Raw genomic sequence first — 20,286 nt, 5'->3', positions numbered from 1 at the left:
GCTGAGGGCAGGCCAAGGAGTGGGGAGGCAGAGCTGAGACAGGCCTGAGCATCCCCTTTCAGCCTGAGCTGGTTTTTCTTTTTTTTAAAATATTTATTTATTAGTTTATTTGACAGCGAGAGAGATCACAAGTAGGCAGAGAGGCAGGCAGAGAGATAGAAGGAAGCAGGCTGGCTCCCCGCTGAGCAGAGAGTCCAATGCAGGGCTCAATCCCAGGACCCTGAGATCATAACCTGAGCCAAAGGTAGAGGCTGAACCCACTGAGCCACACAGGCACCCCATGCATTGGTTTTTCTATCACTGGCAGTGGCAGGAGTCTGGGTCTGGAGATGGTCTTCTGAGAGGGACAAGAAGGCAGGCACCATGTGCACCAGTGTTCACAAAAGGACAGGAACAAGGCCCCAGCAGCCTCTTGGTCATAAACTCCAGATTCAACCTCCAAGCCCAAGAAGAGATTAAGAAACAGGCACTCCACCTCTGGGGATGTTGGGAGGAAGGGACATGCATTCCTCCTTCCCTGGCTAGCAGCTCCACCCCCAAAAGCTGTTCCTCCATCCTGCAAAGTCCACTCACCATTGAGGCCTGCCTGCCAACTAGATTCTCTTCTCTCCTTCCAGGCTGGAAATCTTTTCCACATCCTGGCTAATTGTGTTCAGGTGGAGAGGATTTGGTGGAAGAAACCGCAAGTGTGTATGTGGTATGTGTGTGTGTGCGGGGGTGGGGGGGGCTGTCCACCCTCCAGCCCTGGCAGCTGCCCCAGGAACACTGCATTGATAGGAAGGGATAGAGGACCCTCAGCTTCGGCCTGTGTCCTGACAGGCTCTGGGTGATGTCAGCAGCTCTTGGCCTCGTCCCGTAAACATCTGTTCTCCTTATTCTGACCCAGGAATTCCATTTCTGAACAGTCATGTCCTCATCTGGCAAAATGTCCCAGGCAGGTTATGGGACATGGGACCCTGCCTACCCCCAGGGTCTGCTTCCCCACTGCTCACACCAGTGCTAGCCCAGCCCACAGAATACTCCAAGCTGATTAATATCTGTGCTGCACTTCCCGTGTCTCCAAATACTTCCGTACTTTGGTTCCTCGTAGCAGCGCCAGGAGGAGAATATGACCCCGTAGCAATAAGGGCTACTGGCTACTAGGAACAGGCAACAGCCATGGCCTTACTTCCTGGAATCCTCCTAATCACCACCACGGTGGTTACTGCCATCAACATTCACCTCTCACAGAAGAGGGACAAGAGTTGCAGTGAGTGAGAGAAGGAGCCAGAAACACACTCTCTGGAGCAGGACCATGTCTGATTTCAGTGCACAGGGCCTTGTCAGAGAGGATGATAAACTGAAATCCTGGGAAGGAGGGAAGGATGGGGGAGAAACGACCGGTTCCAGAGCCCCTGTGGCATTCACCTCAATGTAAAAGAAGGTCTCTGCTGCCAACACAGGAACCATGCAGGACATGAAAGCCAGGGAGGAGGGCCAGGGGTGACCACAAGGGGCAATCAGGGCGCCCAAAGCTATGGCATCCCTCTGGGGGCTCTGTCCTGCTCATCCCCAGCCAGCACAGTATAGGCCTAGGCGCTCTCCCGGGTTCTCAAGAGAAAGTGGAAATCTGGAGCTTTGGGAGAGATTTGTCAAACACCGGGAAGACCAACAAAACTCATCTGTGGGTGGACATGGCACAAAGCCCACCAGTTTGCAAACTCCGCCCTGCATGGTAAGAACACTGAAGTACAGAAATATTTCTGTATATTTAATATAAGGGGCAAGGCGGGGACTCAAATGGGGCTTTTAAGTCCAAATTCCCATGGAGTTTCAGGTTGGATCTACCCACCAGCCTACCCCTGAGAGTGTTGTACTGAACCACATCCCTAGCTGAAACCCAGGAAGTCTTTCAAAGGCAGACATTTTCCTGCCAACCCTACAAACAATCCTGCCTCAGGTACACTGCTCCCCCTGTATACCACAGCTCCCCGGGGTACACAGCAGTAACAGGCCACAGGGCTGAGAGAAGCTCCTTGATCTAATAGGGTGGTGGGAGGGGGCACCAGTCACAGCCACTCATCCCCCACAAACCACCACACATCCATGTCCTATGCTCATGTGACACACCAACCAGGAAAAGAAAAGCTGCCCCACCACGGTAAATGAAGATACAAGTTCCACTTATGCCAAGACATGTCTGCCAGCAGCATTCACAGAACAGAAAGGAGGACCTAGTTCTTGTCCCCCTTAGCAGCCAGCCAGCCTCCCTGAAAATATGGTTTAGTTCCCGTGCAAAATTACTAAAATTCAATTTTTACACTATCACCAACATAAGAAGACATAAAATGAAAAAATACTGAAGAAAAAGACACAAAAATATGAATTACAGGAGATAACTGTACACTTCTTAGAAAATCCTCCTCCCCCCCCAAAGAAATCCACAAAAAACAAAGGGAAAAATTAATACGGAAGTTCATTAAAACGCCTAGATGCGAAATAAGTATAGAAATTTGCATATCTGGAATGCAAACCTGGGAAACATCCCATTGAGAGACTTTACAAGGTTTTTTTTTTATGATAATCCGTGTTTTGTTCCCCGTGCCACTGTGATAAGAGAAGACTGAGTCTGCAGATGCAGAAGACGGGCATCACTGAATGCAAATGAGGAGGAACAGGTGGGGCCTCAGTGGGTCTTGGGTTCTATGGATCAACTGTAGTTGTCAAGTGTTTAGCTGTAGTTGTGCAAAGTGCTGACTGTGGCTCTGGTTGCTCTTTGGGAATGAAAGCGTCTCAACTCAGAGAATATCATTAATCTGGAACAAGTATGTCCCAGGTACCGGGATAAAAATGGTCATCCAATATTCTAGGTTTTAAAATATTCCTAGTTATCCATAATAACTGACTATGAAATAGGATCTAAAAGATCCCATTCACAATGGTGATAAAATTCTAAGACTTGTAATAATAAACCTACAGGGAATAGATTTTAAAAGATGTGAATCAATGTCCTTCTTACTTCCCTGAGAAAATGAAACATCGTGAAGATGCCATTCACTTGTTCAACAAAGATTTGCTGAGGCCCTGTTGTGTGCTGGACACTACTGTAAGCACGAGATATCATCCAAAATAAAGATCCTCTTGTGATACTGCTTAAGATCATAAGCAAACAAACCCAAAATCCATTTGGAAAATGGACAAAAATAGTTAAAACATTTTTTTAAAGCCATGATGGTGATAACCTGCCCTATCAGATACTAGAACATAGCATTGACAAAGGGCTTTGAGCAGGTATAAATAAAACAGACCAGAAAGCCAGAGCACCTCCACGAGCTTCACAGATGAGGGAGTGCACATCCCAAAGATATAAGGAAAGGGGTGAATTCGTTAACGCCTGCCACTGAGACACAGAGCGGCAATTTAGAAAAAAATAAGTATCTAAAACCCACACCTCATACAGTACAGGAAACATACTTCACTTGAATTAAAGGAGTTAAATATTTAAAAATCAAAATCCATGTCAAGAGCACTTCTTTGAAAGGCTGATTATTTTCTACGATCTAAATACACAGAAGAAATTAACAGCAAAGGCCTGGCAGAACTGGCCAGAAGAACTAAAAAGTTGGCATGGTAAAAATAAGAAAGGAAACGTTGTGGCTATCATTCTGCCTAAGCTCATAAAGGGTGAATGAATGCAGGGAGAAAGGGAGATGAATGAATGCACGGACTCAGTGGCCTTGATTAAGGGGCAGATGCCTGGCCTCGCCTTCCCCCACTCCAGTGGCTGCTGTCCTCCACACAGCTTTGGCTACCCTCCACCCTCCACCCCATCCACTCCCAGACTCTGAGCAGAAGTTGGCCTCCTGCACCCCCGTGCCCAGGAGCCCTTGTGCAGGACACCACCTACACAACCTTCCACAGCAGCCCAGGTCAGGACACAGACTGGTCCAACCAGCCTCCCCAGTAAGGACACAGCCCACAACGGTCTGGGTACTACAATAAGAAAAATGCCAATCAAAGGCCAGGCCAGCCTATCTGAGGTAGGGGTTGCTCTGACAGGGCAGGGGCTTGGCCTTAACCTTGTTTGCCAAAATGCACCAAGAGCTCAGTGGCCAAGGAGAGGAGGGACTCCCCTGCCTAGGGCAATAATTAACCCTGCTATATGGGTTGGGGGTGGGGTGATGTGTGGTGATGTGTACCTCAGGACAACAGAAGTTTCCAGGTGCAGCAGAGTTCCACATGCAGCAGCAGGAGCACAGGCCATGGGCTCCATGTGACCTGGAGTGGGTCACTCCCCCTGTCTGAGCCCTACTTTCCTTCCAGATGAGATCCCATTCCCAGTGTCACAGGAGGTGAAGTATGAATAAGAATGTGCAGGCACAGCCTGGGTCAGAGTGTATGGCCAGTAATGAAGAGCCCAGCACCAAGAAAAGTTCACCCAAGAGTCCCAGTTGCCCAAGTCGGGGGCTCACTTTGGGAAAGAGAGGGGATGGGAAAGGAAGGGAAGGGAGGAAAAGAAAGGAGGGGGTAAAACGGAGGGAGGAGAGAAGAGGGCATGACAGGGCAGGGAGGGAGGGAAGAGAGACAAGAGAAAGAGGGCATGCCTGGGAAAGGAGGATGGAAGGGCTTCCGGCGTCTGAGCCACGACCCCGTTCTACTTCCCGGGGGCTGCTCAGAAAATAGGCCTTCCCTCTGACAGCTGAGCTGAGCCCTGGCCTGGGACCTCTCCTCACTCTGTATGCAGGTCTCAGACCAGCCACTGGTGGCTAGGACACACCCAACCACCCAGGAAGCTCAGGCCTCAACTCAAGGATAGTGAGCTCACACCAGGGGCCAGTGGTCAGCCAGTGGAGCTGAGGAGCTGAGGGCAGAATGGAGGCAAGAGGGATGGGAGCTTCACAGGGCACAGGGTCTGGCTGGGGGATACAGAGGGACACCATGGCAGAGATGTCCCTGCCCCCACCCTGCCCAAAAGCCTGCAGGATCAGTACCCAGTGCCAAGTGAGTTCTACCCACCCACTGTGCGGACAGGCAGCCTCAGCCTTCCTCCGTCTGCCACGCTCTAAATTTCCAGGTAAAAGACTGGAGGGCATAGAGGGTCAGGAGCTAATACCTCAGTAGCAGCTCCCATGGTCCTGGGCCACCTGGAGGCCTAGCTGTTCCTCTTAGACACCATCTCCTTCCACCCCAACCTCCCAAAGAGTTTGGATCCCAAACCTTTTGGACCGAGGCCAACCAGCTTGTTCCCCCTCACCCCCTCATCCCCAAGGAAGGTGGGTGGCCGCTGGGGAAACTGAGGGTCACAGGCCAGCCAAGTGGAGAGTCAGCCCTGAACCTGGTTCTGTCCAGCCTCATACCTCCTGACCCTCAGTGCATGCCCAATGGCTATGCATAAGACTCTCCCTTATAGCTCTTGAAAAACACAGACCCCCAAGTCCTACCCGCATCTGATAAATCAGAATCTCTCAGGCTGGGACCCCCGCACAGATATTGTTCAAAGGTGCCCAAATCCCATGCCCATCTGTGGGGAAAGAGACAGACAACACAATGGAGAACAATTTTATTCTCTACACAACAGGCCACAGATTCCCTCTATGGGAACGAGAGACTTTCAGAAAAGACCTTCTAGAAACATGTGGGAATTAAGGTACCAGTAGGACCCCAACGGGGTAGGGGCATGTGGGCAGGAATCAACCACTAAGCAAGAGGGTTGATTGACTCGGGAAAAACTGAAGGTTGGGAGACACACCACTGAGAGAGGGAGAACCCAGCATGTCAGTTGGCAATTTGTCCTCATGTGGGCTTTCTAAGAATTGGTTCCAGCTCTCCTGGAAGCCACCTGCTCAGCTGGGCAGTTCAGCCTCCACCACCTTCCTCAGCAGCATGCCCCAGCCTCTTCCTGGGAGGGGCCCTGACAGCTGGAAATGGAGCTGGCTTGCATTTCAGGGCCAGCAAGTAGGCAACTCAGGGGACCTGCCAGCAGCCCAGAGTCCCAGGTCCTTGGGAAACACAGTCCCTGGGAATTGTCTAACACCTCCGGCTTTGGGGGTCGAGGGCAGGGAGGGAGGCAGTGGTGTGTGAGGTGTTAGACAAATTTAATCTAGATTTGAGCTCCTGTGCTGATAAAAACAGGACCTCAGAAAACTAGAATTCAGAGGATATTGCCTTCTCACGAAATCCATCTTAGTCCACGAGCAAGCATTATATTTTATTAAGCAGAGAAATGCCAGGGGCGTTCCCGTCAGAGCCAGGCACAGACTCGGATGCACAAAGCTGCTGCTGTTACTTAACATTACTCTGAAGGTTCTAGATGGTGCTGATTGGAAACGAGCCTCCGAAATTATCATCATTTATAGACAGTATAACTGTATACCTAGAAAACCCAGGGGAATGCACAAAGATATATTAGAATTAATGAGTTCTATCAAGCAGCTTGATAAAAGTTAATTATATAAAAATCAATAGCCTTCCTGTACACCAATGATAGATGGAAGTGATTCCATAAACAATAGCAAAATGGAAAAACAAAATCCTTGAAATGACCCTGATTTAAAATAATGAGTGACCCATATAAAAAAATGTATAATACTTTACCGAATAACATCAAAGCAAAATGAAATCAATTGAAAAATACACCATGTTCCTGGTAAATACTATAAATTATGTCAACTCCTCCTTTAATTGGTTTCTAAGTTTAATTTAATGTCAATCAAACTTGCAAGAGATGTTTTTAACCTGACAAAATAATTCTAAAATTCAATTGAAAGAAATAAACAGAGGTGACCAGCCAAGAAAATTTTGCAAAAGAATAACAGTGAAACGGGAAGTGTCCAGCCAGATGTCTCAAAGCAGCACTGTCCAACAGAAATGTAATGAGAACTTCACATGGAGCCACATTTAAGAAAAAAAAAAAAAAAAACAAAAAAAAACAGGTGAAATCAATTTCAGCAATGTATCTTACTTTATCCACTACCTCCAAAATATTATTTCAATCTATACTCGATACTTTTAGATTATCGATGAGATATTTATACACACATATACATTTTACACTAAGACTTTGAATACTGAATATTTTACACTCGGGCACCTCTCACTTAGGACCAGCCACCTTTCAAGTAGTGATAGCATCACCTGGTTCATGGCTACTGTGGTGGATAATGTAACTATAAAGCAGCTAATTCTTTAGCTATCACAGCTTTAAGGCTCTAATAATAAATACAGTTTAGTGCTGGTAGAGACTTGATCTGTGATATTGGTTAACCCAACATTTCATTTGCAACTGATAGGAGACGACGTCATCCATTAAAAATACATATATGTTCATATTCACAGCTCTTGAGCTACTTTTTCTCATACCTTCAGAAGCTCTGTCCCAATCAGACTGGCCACTTGGACAAGTCTTGCATGGTAGAGAAATACACCTTATTTGCCATGTAGTCCCAAATCCCTGCTTTCAAAAGAGAAATACCCAGGTTCAGAGACAAATCCTTGAATATGCCACTCACAGACCTAGCAAGGACTGGTCCTTCTGGGGTGAACCGCCCAATCCCCGTTGCTGCTCTACTTCCTAACATGAGAACTGCCTACCAGCTCAGGCATGGCCTTAAAATCACTTGTAACAAAATAACAACAACAACAACAATAAAAAAAAAAAAAACAACCTGCCTGTCCAGGACTCTAGACCTACATTTTCCACATTTACCACCTCTGAAGTCAGAATGAAATCACTGGGTTTTAATCACCACCAGCAGCCAGCAGCAACCATGTGGTGGCTGGCATTGCCTCGCAAACGCCAACCCAACAATGGCATGTGGCTCATATGCTATCCCTTACCTGAACTGCATGTAGGATCAGCACTTCCTGTGTTGAGATCCCTACTATCCAAAATATCTTCAAAAAGTCACACCGTGATGGCAAAAAAAAAATGATGATGTGCGCACAAAAGCACAGAGACAACGGAGTGGATAGCGTTGGCATCAGTGAGGAAACGTCCTGGAGGAAGGACTGCAACTCCATGCTTTACCAAAGAGAGGAAGACACCCAGAAAAGAAGGCAGTCACACACTAAGTAAGCCAAGCAAGTGAAAAGGGAGGAAAGGCCCACTGTTTGGAGCAACTGGGGGCACGGCTGCTGGTGTCTATGCCTCTTAGGACTGTAGTTAGAGTGCCATGGTGCAGTGTAATTGCAGTGTGTGCAATTACACTGCATGGTGCAGTGTAATTGGGAGTGTGTGCCCTGTAACTGATGACATCTCAGATCTGATGAAAGGCATAAACGGCCAGTATCTCCCAAACCCCAGGCCTGGGCTAAGTACTTGCTGCACACACACTCTTTCAATGCCCAGCAAGCATGAACGGGCTCCTCCCCCCCAACTTTGCAAGCAAGGAAAACAAGTTTTGTGCATTTCAGCCCTCATCCAGGCGGCCCAGCTACACAGGGCAGAGCGGACTGTGTGACACAGCAGCCTCCATCCACACCAAGTCCGTGCTCTCATGAAACCTGCGGGGCAAGGAGGAGAGGTGCAGGGCCCGCCTAGCTCCTCCACACTGCCTGGGCTGGGGTTCTGGATGCCGAGTTCCCTCTGCCTCTAAGCAGAAGCTGTGAGCCCCACTCCACAGGCCTAGAGTAGACGTGCAAGGTAATTGAAATTCATGGATAAGCCCGAGGAGCCAGCTCCAGGCTCTGTAATAACTTCTCCATATTAATGGCAGCACAGCAGACCTGGTGGACAGTTGACATTTAATATGAAACATAAGCAGCAGAGTAAGAGGCTCCTACCTGGGCCCTCCCATTTCAGAGCGCATGCCAGTGCGGGAGGAGGGGGCCCAAGGTGGTGCCAGGATTCAGAGAGCTAGGGTCTTCCTCTCCCCTGGGTACCTCTCCCCCGTCTCAGTCCCCTCCCCTGCAGAAAGCCCTTGGCAAGAACACACACGACCATGCTTACACACTCACACTTGAATGCACGTGCTCACCCTACAAATACATGCACACTCACACCGAGGCACGCACTCACACACATGCTCACTCCCATGCACAAACTCACAAGCATAGACACACATTCACACGCAGGTACATATTCATGTCACACTCATACAGATAGGCATGCACACACATACCCAAGCACTCCTTTCCACATACATACACACACCCATCCCCACACAAAGGTGCACAAACACGCACGTATGTTCCCCCAGGCTGCCCCAGCAGAGGAGGGCAGGGAGGGTAATGAAGGATGTGTTTGCCCACTGGTATAGACCGAGGGTCCCAGGAAGGGATCCATACGCATTTGCCGGTATGGATTTCAGCGACCAGACTGGGGAGGTCCAGGCCACGGCTCAGGCCGCCACACAGCAAAGCCAGCCTGGATGCTAGGCGGGCACACCAGGCCCCTGGAGGGCGTCCCCATGGCTCGGGGCAGATGAGTTCCTCCAGACTGCTCCCCTTGGCTGTGGCACTCATGGTCGCCACAGCAGGCCTGGGCGACAGCGCGGTTAGCAGGGCCCTCAGCCTATAGAGGAGTGATGCGGCCATGACTGACGGTCGCGACCCCGAAGCGCTCTTGGCAGACAATTCTAGGCGGCCGCTGGAGCATGTGACTCGGGCCAGAGCCAGTCAGCGCACAGCATTCCTGGGCCACAGTGACTGGCTATGGAAAAGTCCCGTGATCCAATCCCGCCCAATCAGGGTGAAGCTCAAGACCGTGGCGGGAACCTCCCAAAAATGGCTTCCTTTTCCCACCAAGCTGTCTGAGGGGGTGAGAGGGGGGTGGGGACAGCAGCAACCACTAGTCCCCCAGTGAACAGAGTCCCACTGGAGAGGAAAACTGGACGAGCGGGGCTCAAGGGGCACCACTGCACCTCTGAACTACCTACTGAATCCCACCAGTCCTCAGATGCCCTTTTTCACCATCTTAACCACTTTTGGTGTCGTTTGGTGCTCTTAAATGCATTCCTAATGTTGTGCAACCATCATCAGACCTCTTGTTTTCTTGTAAAACTTAAACTCTGTAACCATTAACAATAACACCACATTCCCGTCTTTACCCCAGCCCCTGGCAATCAGCTACTGGCTGCCTGTGATTTTTAACGAGTCCAGGCGGAAGACAGATAAATGAGTCTGGATTTCAGATCATGGATGCACCTACACCATACTGAGGGGCCACCACAAGGCAAATGGGGTGGTGGGTCAGGGTCACAGGCTGCTACTCGCCCCCTATAGCACGAACCTCTGACAAGTCCGCCTCCATCGTGGCAGCCACTGATCGATGCACGTCCCTACCCCGCCCAGGCAGGGAACAGCCTCTGAGATGCTCCTTCCCTTCCACCAAGTCACTCCCAGTGAGACGTGGTGGGGTGGCCAGCCAGAAGGTTGTAGACACGCTGGAAGCTGAGGTATGGGGTGACGGATGATGAAGTCAGGCTGGGTTCAAGCAAGTTCCCAGCCCCTGCCAGTAGGGACCCCTGGCCCATCTCAGATCCTGCTGCCAGCACACCTCCCAACACTTCCACACCTGCCTCTGGAGGCCCTGTCAGGGGACCTCAGGGCCCATACAGGGTCTTCTCACTGGATGCGATACCAACACACTCAGAAACACAGTTTCTCTGAAGAAACAATGGGGAGCTCAGCAGCAAGGAGCCCACACTCCTGAGGGGCAACACTTTCTCAAGGGAGGTGGGGCTTGGGCTCACCAGGGTCCCTACATCTCCCTCCTCCAACCCTGTCACCTCACTTGTGTTTGATCCCCATCTGGTCCCTAAGGCACCTGGAATTGCTCTGGGAGTGTCCCAGAAATGGTTAACTCCAGCCCCCAGTTTCCACCTGGACAAACTGAGGCCAGTGGTGAGAGGATTTACTCAGGGTCCAGAAGATGACTTGCCAGAGCCCAGCCCAACATCTCCTCACCCCCACCCAACACTTCCCCATACAGGAATGGGGAAGTGGGGGAGGGTCTTCCCTCTCTTACTCAGATTGATTTAGACCAAGGGTTTTGAACTCAAGTTTCATGAACCCCAAAGTAGGTGCAGGAAAACCATAAAACCACATGTTATGCACAAGTCTTTCCTATGGGAAAGGAGGCAGAGTTTTCAACCATTCTCCAAGAGGGTCTTCCCCAGGGAGTGTGGGCATTCTGGGATTGGCAAGAGAGCAGATGAGGAAAGATGGGCCAGCTCTGGGGGCTACACAGGGTCTCGGGAGCAAGTCCCCAACCATTTCCTCCATAGGCTTCTGGCCCCCTCTCCCTGGGAACTCTCATTTCACAGCTTCCAGGTGAGGTCTGCCCAGCCAGAGCGGGGCCCTGCGAACACAGCTGGGTGGGTACACATTACGCATGGTACACATTACCAAGAAGCACAGGGAGCAACCTGGCATGACAATGCCTAGGATCGCTTCCTGGATGAAATGCCATTTAGCTGAGACCTACGGAGTGAGCCAGGTAAAGACGAAGGTAAAAGAGTGGTCTAGGCAAGGACACAACCTATGCAAATGTCCTGAGATGAGGGGTGTCCTGTGTTGGGGGAACTAAAAGCTCAGTGTGATGGGGCACAGGCATGAGAGGGACACTGTGACAGATGAAACTGGAGGCCACTGGGCCAGGTCATAGTTGGTCCTGAATGCCAGGATGGTAGATTTGGATATCTTTCCAGGTTTGGATTTTTTTTTTTAAAGGCAATAAGAATCACTGAAAGATCTTGAGCAAGGAGTGACATAACTTAATATATGGTTTATGAAAATCAGTGTGGCTGCTGTAAGGAGAAAGAGTTACTGGGGACAGACCAAATAGCAGCAGATCTTCATCACAGGTACAAAAGACAGGGCTTGGGATCAGGCATTGTGGAGGGATGGGAACAGGGATAAAGTCCAGAGACATCTAGGACAGTGGCAGGCTGGATATACGGGTCATGGAGAGGGAGGAGAGGGGTGATCCTGGGATTCCCACCCAAGAAAGAGTGGAATCTAGGAAAGTGGAGACCACTTTCCATTTCAGAAGCACGGGGTCACCAGGGAGAGAGCCCTGGAGGCAGCTGGGCAGGAAAGTCTGGAGCCCATGAAGAGATCTGGACATGGGGACCCAGAGTCCAGACGGAGTGCAATGGTAACTGTTTTCATCTGCTCGGCACATTCACCTTCCTCTTGCTTTCATGTAAAACATCCATCCATTCCAGGGTTTGGGGATCTGACCCTCACTTTCAATCCTAAACATGAGCAAGAAACTCGGGCCAGGCTTACATCACAACGATTGGTTCAAAGAGGGGCCTGTAACCTCAGTGGGGCCCAAGATCTCTCCAGGATCTAGCAGGAACCATCCAGAAAGGAGTACTCTCCATTTCTGATTGCTACCATGGCAGCAAGTTAAGCCAGGAATTGCCAGTGGCCCCCACATGGGGAAGACCATATTGAGACAGAGAGTAATAGAGCTGAAAGGTAGAGAACGTGTGATGAAACAAGCCCTGAACCCCTGGATGCAGCCATGCCTGAACTCATCAGGACCCCAAGAGTCATCGTGCTCATGACATCCCTTGTTTATTTCATTTACTGTAAGCCAGCTTTCTGTCACTTAAACTGAATGAGTCTTAAACAACAAGGAGGAGGGGCAGGAGGAAGGAAGACTGGCTGCAAGTCCCAGGCATCCTTGCCCTCAACCCCACAGACTGAGCCTGCCACACCTGCCCACCCACCCCCCAGCACCTGAGCCAGCAGGAGCCCAATGTATGGCCTCAAAAGCAGGATGCTTGTGAGGAAAAATGAAACTCATCGTGGTCCCTTAGGCCAGCAGATGATTTCTCTCTGTAGACCTCAGTGATTCTTAACGACTAAAGACTGGACACAAGCTCCTGGGTGGCTCAGTTTGTTAAGCTTCCGACTCTTTTATTTTTTTTTTTAAGATTTTACTTTTTTATTTGACAGAGATCACAAGTAGGCAGTGAAGCAGGCGGCGGGGGTGGGGGAAGAAGGCTCCCTGCTTAGCAGAGAACCTGATGCGGGGCTCAATCCCAGGACCCTGGGATCATGACCTGAGCTGAAGGCAAAGGCTTAACCCACTGAGCCACCCAGGTACCCAAGCTCCTCACTCTTAATTTCAGCTCAGGTCGTGATCTCAGCATGCTGGGATCGAGCCCCACACTGGCTCTCCACTCAGTGTAGAGTCTGCTTGGGATTCTCTCTCTCTTTTTCCCTCTACCCCTCCCCACCCCCACTCAAGCTTGCTCCATCTCTCTCTCAAATAAATAAATGAAATAATAAAAAAAAAAATACTGGACAGCATAGGTGCCTAGTGGAGGGGCCCCAGCCCACAAGGCAGAAACCCTTGGGTCTCTCTGCACCTCAGGCACACCATGGGAGTTCTGCTTCACAGCATCATGGGGCCTCACATTGAGCCCCCTGGGAAGGGTGTACACTGCCCCCACCCCTCAGACCTCAGGACAGGACCAGACCTCAGAGCTCAGACCCTTCCCACCCCCAATCCCATGATGACTTCCACGCACTAGCCTAGTCATGCCCTATCAGGCTGGAGGGGTCCCCAGAGCTGCCCTGAGGTGGGAGGCAGAGAGGGAGCTGGGTGCTTCAACCGTACGGGAGTCCCCATTACCATCACCCAGCTACAAAGACTCAGGCAACCCGCCAAGAACTGCAGGCTAGAGCAGGTCAGCAGTGTATCAGCAAGCCACTCAGCCACCAGGCCTGCTCCCAGACTCAGAAGGGCTCCAGGAGTCAAAATAGGGAAGGTAAAAATTGTTTTACAGAAGTGCATTTCTTCATTTTTATTCTTTCTGTTGGCATGCCAAAAAACAAAACAAAACCAACAATAAAATGTAGTGCGCATGATCTCGGAATGATGCATTGGGTGGAAGACATGCATTCAAATACCAACAGCAAAGCTTGAAGCAAGCTGTCAGCATTTGGAGACTCAGTTGATTCATCTGTAGAATGGGGATAGTATCAAGCACAGGCCATAGGACGTTGTGAGGACTGAACAAGGAGATGCAGGCATAAGGCACTCAGCAGTGAGTCTGGCACATAATAGCAAACTATGACTTACTATTTACTATTATTACAATAGGCTTCTGCTTGGGTTATAAAAAATAAGCTTTTATTTATTTGTGAGAGAGAGAGAGTGCATGGGTGGAGGGAGGGGTGGAGGCAGAGGGAGAAGCAGACTCCCCCGCTGAGCAGGGAGCCCAACACGGGGCTGGATCCCAGGACCCTGAGATCATGACCTGAGCCGAAGGCAGACTCTTACTGACTGAGCCACCCAGGAGCCCCCCTCACTGGGTTTTTAATGAGCATATGTGAATAATATGAAATTAACACATGCAAGAACCCTTCATTAAGCATAATTTTCTCATGCATCATGAAAAAACAAACCTTAACCTCTCCTCATGAATGTTATGAATGATTTCTGTCTAGTGGCTATAAAACAAACAAACAAACAAACAAAAAACCTGGAAACTCTGCGTTTGCCAGACTCCGGGAATAAAGTGCACAGCATGTCTTACAAAGCATGTTTTCAAGTGGAATTTCTTAAGTCTGCACTTCTACCTGACTCCAGAACAATCTACATCTTGGCAGATTCAGAGTCACCATCTCATAGTAACTGAGGGGACAGCACCTCTTCCGCTCTCCATTTCTGGGGTTCTGCAAATCCCATGTCCTGCTCCTCACAGGAGCACCAGAGCCCGGGCTGGTCAGAGTGATACCCAGGTCTCAGCAGAATTATTCAGAAAAAGACACCCCTAGACTCAGAATAGAAGGACCACACTTGAGAACAAAGCCAACGCAAAAGAAGACAGAGGCAGGAGATGGGATGTGTCCTAATGACCTAAAGGGAACACCTGGAATCAGTCATGCCTGAAGACTTAGCATTAGGAGAGCTATTGTTTAAACCGATTTGAGCAGTCTGTCACTTGTAACTGAAAGGATCCTGACAGATACTAAGAAATAAGATTCCCCTTGACTAGAAGACTGCTGTCCAAAGATTTTATTTATTTATTTTTTGAGAGAGAGTGCACATAAAAGCTCCTGGGACCCTGTTCCATGGATTTTCTACACATCTTCCAGGAAGACACATTCTGCAAAGAAGGGGTTCCACAGTCCCCTCTGTGTGGGAAATGACAGATTACTCAGAGTGCGAGAGCTTTCTTTATTACAGAAATTCCCAGAGACTGCGATGGGCCCCCTGAATCGCCCAAGCTGAGTGCAAAGTGCAGCATCCCCCACACCTGTTGTCCACTGAAACCCGAGTGCAAGGAACAACTAGTAGAAGAATGTGCAGAACTCTCTTGCAGAAACGGGGCTGTTGATGGGGCGCCTGGGTGGCTCAGTGCATTAGCGTCTGCCTTCAGCTCGGGTCATGACCCCAGGGTCCTGGAGTTAAGCACCGCATCAGGCTCCCTGCTCAGCAGGGAGTCTGCTTCTCTCTCTCCCTCTGCTCCCTCTCTCCCCCTGTTCATACACTCTCTCTCTCACTCTCTGTCAAATAAATAAATAAATAAATAAATAAAATCTTTAGAAATGGGGCTGTTGAGCCTTACTTCTCAAAGGGCGGTCTGAGGACCAGGATGCTTATTAGAAATGCAGAACTTGCATTTCTGGGTGGCTCAGTAGGTTAAGCATCCAAGTCTTGATTTCAGCTCAGGTCATGATCTCAGGGTCTTGAGTACAAGCCCCAGATCTTGAGATCCACACCCAGTGAGGAATCTGCTTAAGAGTGTCTCTCTCTCTCTCTATCTCTTTCTCCCTCTGCCATTCCCTGCCCTCACTCATGCTCTTTCAGAGAGAAATACAGACAGAAAGAGAAAGAGAGAAGGAAAGAAAGGAAAGGAAAGGAGGGAAAAGAAAAGGAAGGAAGGAAGGAAGGCAGAACTTTAGGCCCCACCCTAGATGTGCTGAACCAGAACTTGCATTTTAACAAGATCCCTGGGGATGTGCACACATGCTACAGCATGACATACCTGCTTTGGTGAGTTTTGCTATCTCTGAAGGAAGAATAAATGCTACAGAGGCCGGGGGCCTATGTGGCATGGTGGTTAACGGCTGAGTTGCTAGGAGAATGAGATGCATTTATTCACGTAAGGCCTATTGGGAGGAGTGCACAGATTTTGCACATCTCAGTGACTTCTACCCAGCCCACTTGGGAGCCCTGTGGCACATAAGGCTGGAGGGAACCAGGCTGGATTCCAGCAGGCATGGTGGTCTTGGGCAAGTCGCTCGACCTCCCGGAGCCTCATCTGAGCATGTGCAACCAGGGATGAGGATCCCTCCCCTGCATGATAGCTATGGGGACCACAGCTCTGCACCATGTATAGAGCCCCAGATCTATCAGTGATACACAGAAAGAATCAAAGGGTTAAGGAATTAATTAGTGTAAAATGAGAAGAAACATACCAAAACAAAAGGAATGAAGGAGGGACAGAAGAGAGAAAGGAGGGAAGGAAGGAAGGAAGGAAAAGGGAGGAAGGAAGAGTACAGAATTAATATTGATGACCCAATGTCTCCAGGCCCTTTTTCCTTGACAGCATTCAAGACCCCTCAGGCAAGCCCCAGCACATCTTCCAACTCTCGTCTTCTTTCCAGCTGCCTTGCAGGACCCTGTGCAGGTGTGTGGCCAGTCCTCATGACATCTCACCATGCCTGTCCCGACCAGGCCAACGCACACCCAGTACCTGCACACCTGTTCTTCCCTCCGCTAAGGTTGCCAACCTGCCCCTTGACCTGCTGCCAACTCATTCTCCAAATAGCCCCCAGGAGCCTGCGGTCAAAGCCCAAGCCAGAGCTGACCCTCAGCCCATCAGTGGTCCCCAGCTCCAGGTGGGCACTGGGCCAGCCACACCCCTGACCCGCACAGTGGACAGATGGCACTAGGAGGTTCTGGCTAAACAAATGAATCACCAAATGACAGATGAAAGAATGATACAGAGACAAAGCATCCCATAAAATTCTCTCCATCAGGAATCTCTCAGTCCACAGGAGCTGACCCACCTACACACTGCATCTGAGTCAGCTCTCCCAAACCCTGGAGTTCCTAGCACCAATTTATTTAGGAAATTCACCTACAGCATGAAATGAGACACACCTATGAGGCCCCGGATGGCCTCAGAGACAATGGGCATATAAAAGGCTGCACCACAATAACCCAACTCCTCCAAGGACATTTATAGCTGTTTGCAATACGCCTGGGTTCTAACTCAATCCAGCCAAAGGCAGTGATTTTCCGAAGCAACAAGTGACATTTCCTGTGTCTCCATAAAAAGAACACCAGTGGTTGTGGGGCTCTGGTGGGACTGCAGACTCTGCAGGCAGCAGCAGGACTAGCCTGAGGACAGGGGCCTCGGGGGCCAGCAGGGCCGGGAGAGCGGCCACTCGCCCGCACAGCAGTGCTCTGAGCAGCAATTAGAGCAGAACCCACGGTGGGTGGCTTCAGATGTCTGGCCAGGCCCGGCCAGCCTGACCACCGCACCCCCAATCCAAAATAGAAGACTGCAGTGGTTTCTGCCACGTGCCAGGCCCCGGGGCGGCCGGACAAAGCACCGCCAATGTCAGCCGCCTCCCTGAGCATCGATCCAGGCTTCCTCTGAGGCCGCCCTCATGCCAAGCTGTGGTCCCTCTGGGCCCCTGGAAACAAGAAAACGTCCCAGGGCTCAAGGCACACTGGGTGGCCCAACCAGTCCCAGCAGGGGACTCAGCCTCTCTCCTTGTCCTTCAGAGGCTGCCCGTGGGCACCAGAGCCTGCATTTCCAAATGCTCCCCTTGGCTCAAAATAGAGAGAGAAAACCGACTTTTCAAATTACCAGCTGGAGTTCAACAGGAAACCACAGCAGAAAAATCAGTGGCTCCCGGTCAGCCAGGGGGCAGACGGATAACTGGGCATTTCAGCACCAAAGCCTGCCTGCTCCCTGGACTGCCACCACCTGCACACACAGAAACAAGAAGACAGACTTCCAGCACGTGTGCCCCCCCACACATATCACACATGTTAAGATGCCCATGGACACACACTGAACAGATACCCAGATACCCAAAGGAGCAGAAACCCACAGATACACACATGTACAAGACACACAATGGCACATCCACATATCTGCATGGGTTCCCAGATCCGAGCACACACCAACATTCCAGAACACGCATGCAGATGCATACACTCCCGGAGTCGTACACACTGGTGACCACAGGAAGACCTGTGCCCCGCAGGCATCAGGGAGACGGCACTCTGCTACTTGGCAGAGCTTTGGAGAACACCACCCGCTGCCTAAGTCACTCCTCTGGGGTCAGTTGAAATAACTTGCCTTCGTGCCAACCCCTTCCTTCTGTGCCGGGTGCTGCCTGCACGCTGGGGTGCAAAGGAGATCCTCAGTGCAGGCCTTGGAGTCACGGGGAACCAGCTCCCAAGTGCCAGGCAAGGGCAGTGGGCAGAAAGGAGCGAGAGAGAAGTGAGTACTCACCAGCCCGTCGCAGTTGCTGAGCGCCACGGAGGAGGCTTCAGCCAGACCCGCCACATCTCCGACGTAGAGACAGGTCCCAAGCAGGGGCTCCACGCGGGTGGCACCCGACTCGCTTTGCCACTCCACGGTGGCTCCGGGCGCCACGAGGCGGGCGTTGGGCCGCAGCCGCAGGTGCAGGTCTCGACCGAAGACCGTGACGTTGTAGAAGAGGCGGCCGCCAGGGTCCTCCTCGTTGTCTCCAGGTAAGCCCGGGGTCTGGACAGGGGCTGCCCTGCGGGCCCGTACCCCAGCCTGGGCCGACGCCGCTGACACCACGTGGGACACCAAGCGGCCCTGGGCGTCAGTGCGCACCGGCACCGCCAGGATGCGCTCCGCTCCGTGCCCCAGGGGCCCGCCTGCAACGGGAAGGGGCGTTAGACCCGCCAAGATCTCGGAGCCCGGGGGACCCGCCGCCAAGCCCCGCAGCCAAGCCCCGCAGCCCCCCAGCTCTCCCCCATCCACCACCACTGCGAAAGAAAGGGCATTCTGCCAGGCAACCCCCAGAAACTAGCCTGCACCTCCCCGGCCTTCTTCCGACTGGGAAGGGGCGTTAACGGGGCCACCATTCCGGAACCCCGCCGCTCCCAGGCGGTCCCCCTCTGGGACCCAGTCAGCCAAGCGCTCTGCCTCCTGTCCCGTTCCGTTTTGAAGCTCGAGAGCTCCTCACAGTTCCCCTGGGGACAGCCCCATCAGAGCGCCCCCGGCCCTTGAACCTACCGTCCTTGGCAGGACGTGGGGCTGCTCCGAAACCATTGCCGGTTGGCCCCTTACCGTGCGCCTCGCCTCAACCCCTTCGCGGCCCCCGCCGCCCGGGCGCCCTCACCGCTAGCCTCCGGAGCGGCGAGGACTCGGCGCCCCTGGGCACGCGCGGCCTGTCCTCCGTGTCCAGCTCTCGGTTGGACCGATGCCGGCCCCCTCCCCGCGCGCCCGAGGACAGGGAGGGGTGGAGCAGGGTCCCTCGGAGGCTCAGGGATCCCCCCACACACACACCCCGGGCGCCGCATCAGTCCTCAGGGCCCAAGGCGGCGCGCTCAGCACCCGGCTCCTCCCGAGCGTCCCCGGACTCGAGCCCCGGCGCCGCCTCGCCCTGGCTCCCCAGGACCCGCTGGGGCTAGCGCCGCGCTCTCGGCCGCGGGGCTTTCCCGGCCCTCCATCTCCTTGCTCCGCATCCCGGGAGCCGCGAACGCTCCGAGGTTCCCCTCCGGCCGGAGGCGCTCCGGTGCGCCGCGGGGCGCCCCCTGCGCGACCAACCCAGCCCTGAAGTTGGCCAACTTGGCCCCGGGCGGGGCGCGCGGAGTTTGCCCAAGTCGGGCTGGACAACGCCTGGGGAGGGGGCGGCGGAGCACGCGGGGCGGGGCCCGGCCGACGGGGGTCGTGGGGCGTGGGGACCCGGCTGCACCTACCTGGGGGGTCGGCGGCGGCGGCAAGCCGGGCGTCCGCGGGCGGCGGCGGCAGCAGGAGCGGCGGCGGCAGCAGCAGCAGCAGCAGCAGCAGCGCGGGGCAGAGCAGGCGGCAAGCGGCTCCCGCCGGCGGATCCATGGCAGCCGGACCGCAGCCGGGGCCCCGCACTCGCTGCCGGCGCGAAAGTTCCCCGCGCGCCGCCCAGCCCACATCTGGGGGCAGCTGGAGCCGCCCGCAGCTGCAGCACCGCAGGGCGCGGGGCGGAGGAGGCGAGGCGCGGAGGGGAGGGCGGGGGAGCGCGGAGGGGAGGCGGGGAGAGGGAAGGAGCGAGCGAGCGAGCGAGGCGGGAGGGAGGAGAAGGCGAGCGAGGGGGGAGGGCGGGGACGGCGGGCGCCTCAGCCTGCGGTGACCCGGCGCTTCTTGG

General features: G+C 52.5%; 1 protein-coding gene across 1 annotated transcript in view; it reads right to left on the bottom strand.

Moving 5' to 3' along the window:
• Positions 1 to 20,000, bottom strand: part of ADAMTS2 (ADAM metallopeptidase with thrombospondin type 1 motif 2) — a 219,276-nt gene extending 199,276 nt beyond the window's left edge. The window contains exons 1-2 of the mRNA XM_044262614.1: positions 19,865 to 20,000; positions 18,423 to 18,817 (exon numbers count right to left, since the gene is read on the bottom strand). Coding sequence (XP_044118549.1) covers positions 18,423 to 18,817; positions 19,865 to 20,000 — 531 coding nt within the window. The remainder of the gene's footprint in view (positions 1 to 18,422; positions 18,818 to 19,864) is intronic.
• Positions 20,001 to 20,286: the final 286 nt, after the last annotated feature.

Source organism: Neovison vison, chromosome 1 (genome assembly GCF_020171115.1).
Source record: "Neovison vison isolate M4711 chromosome 1, ASM_NN_V1, whole genome shotgun sequence".
NCBI classification, from domain to species: Eukaryota; Metazoa; Chordata; class Mammalia; order Carnivora; family Mustelidae; genus Neogale; species Neogale vison.
Note: the sequence above shows the minus strand (reverse complement) of the source record. Positions and strands in the feature narration are given on the sequence as shown.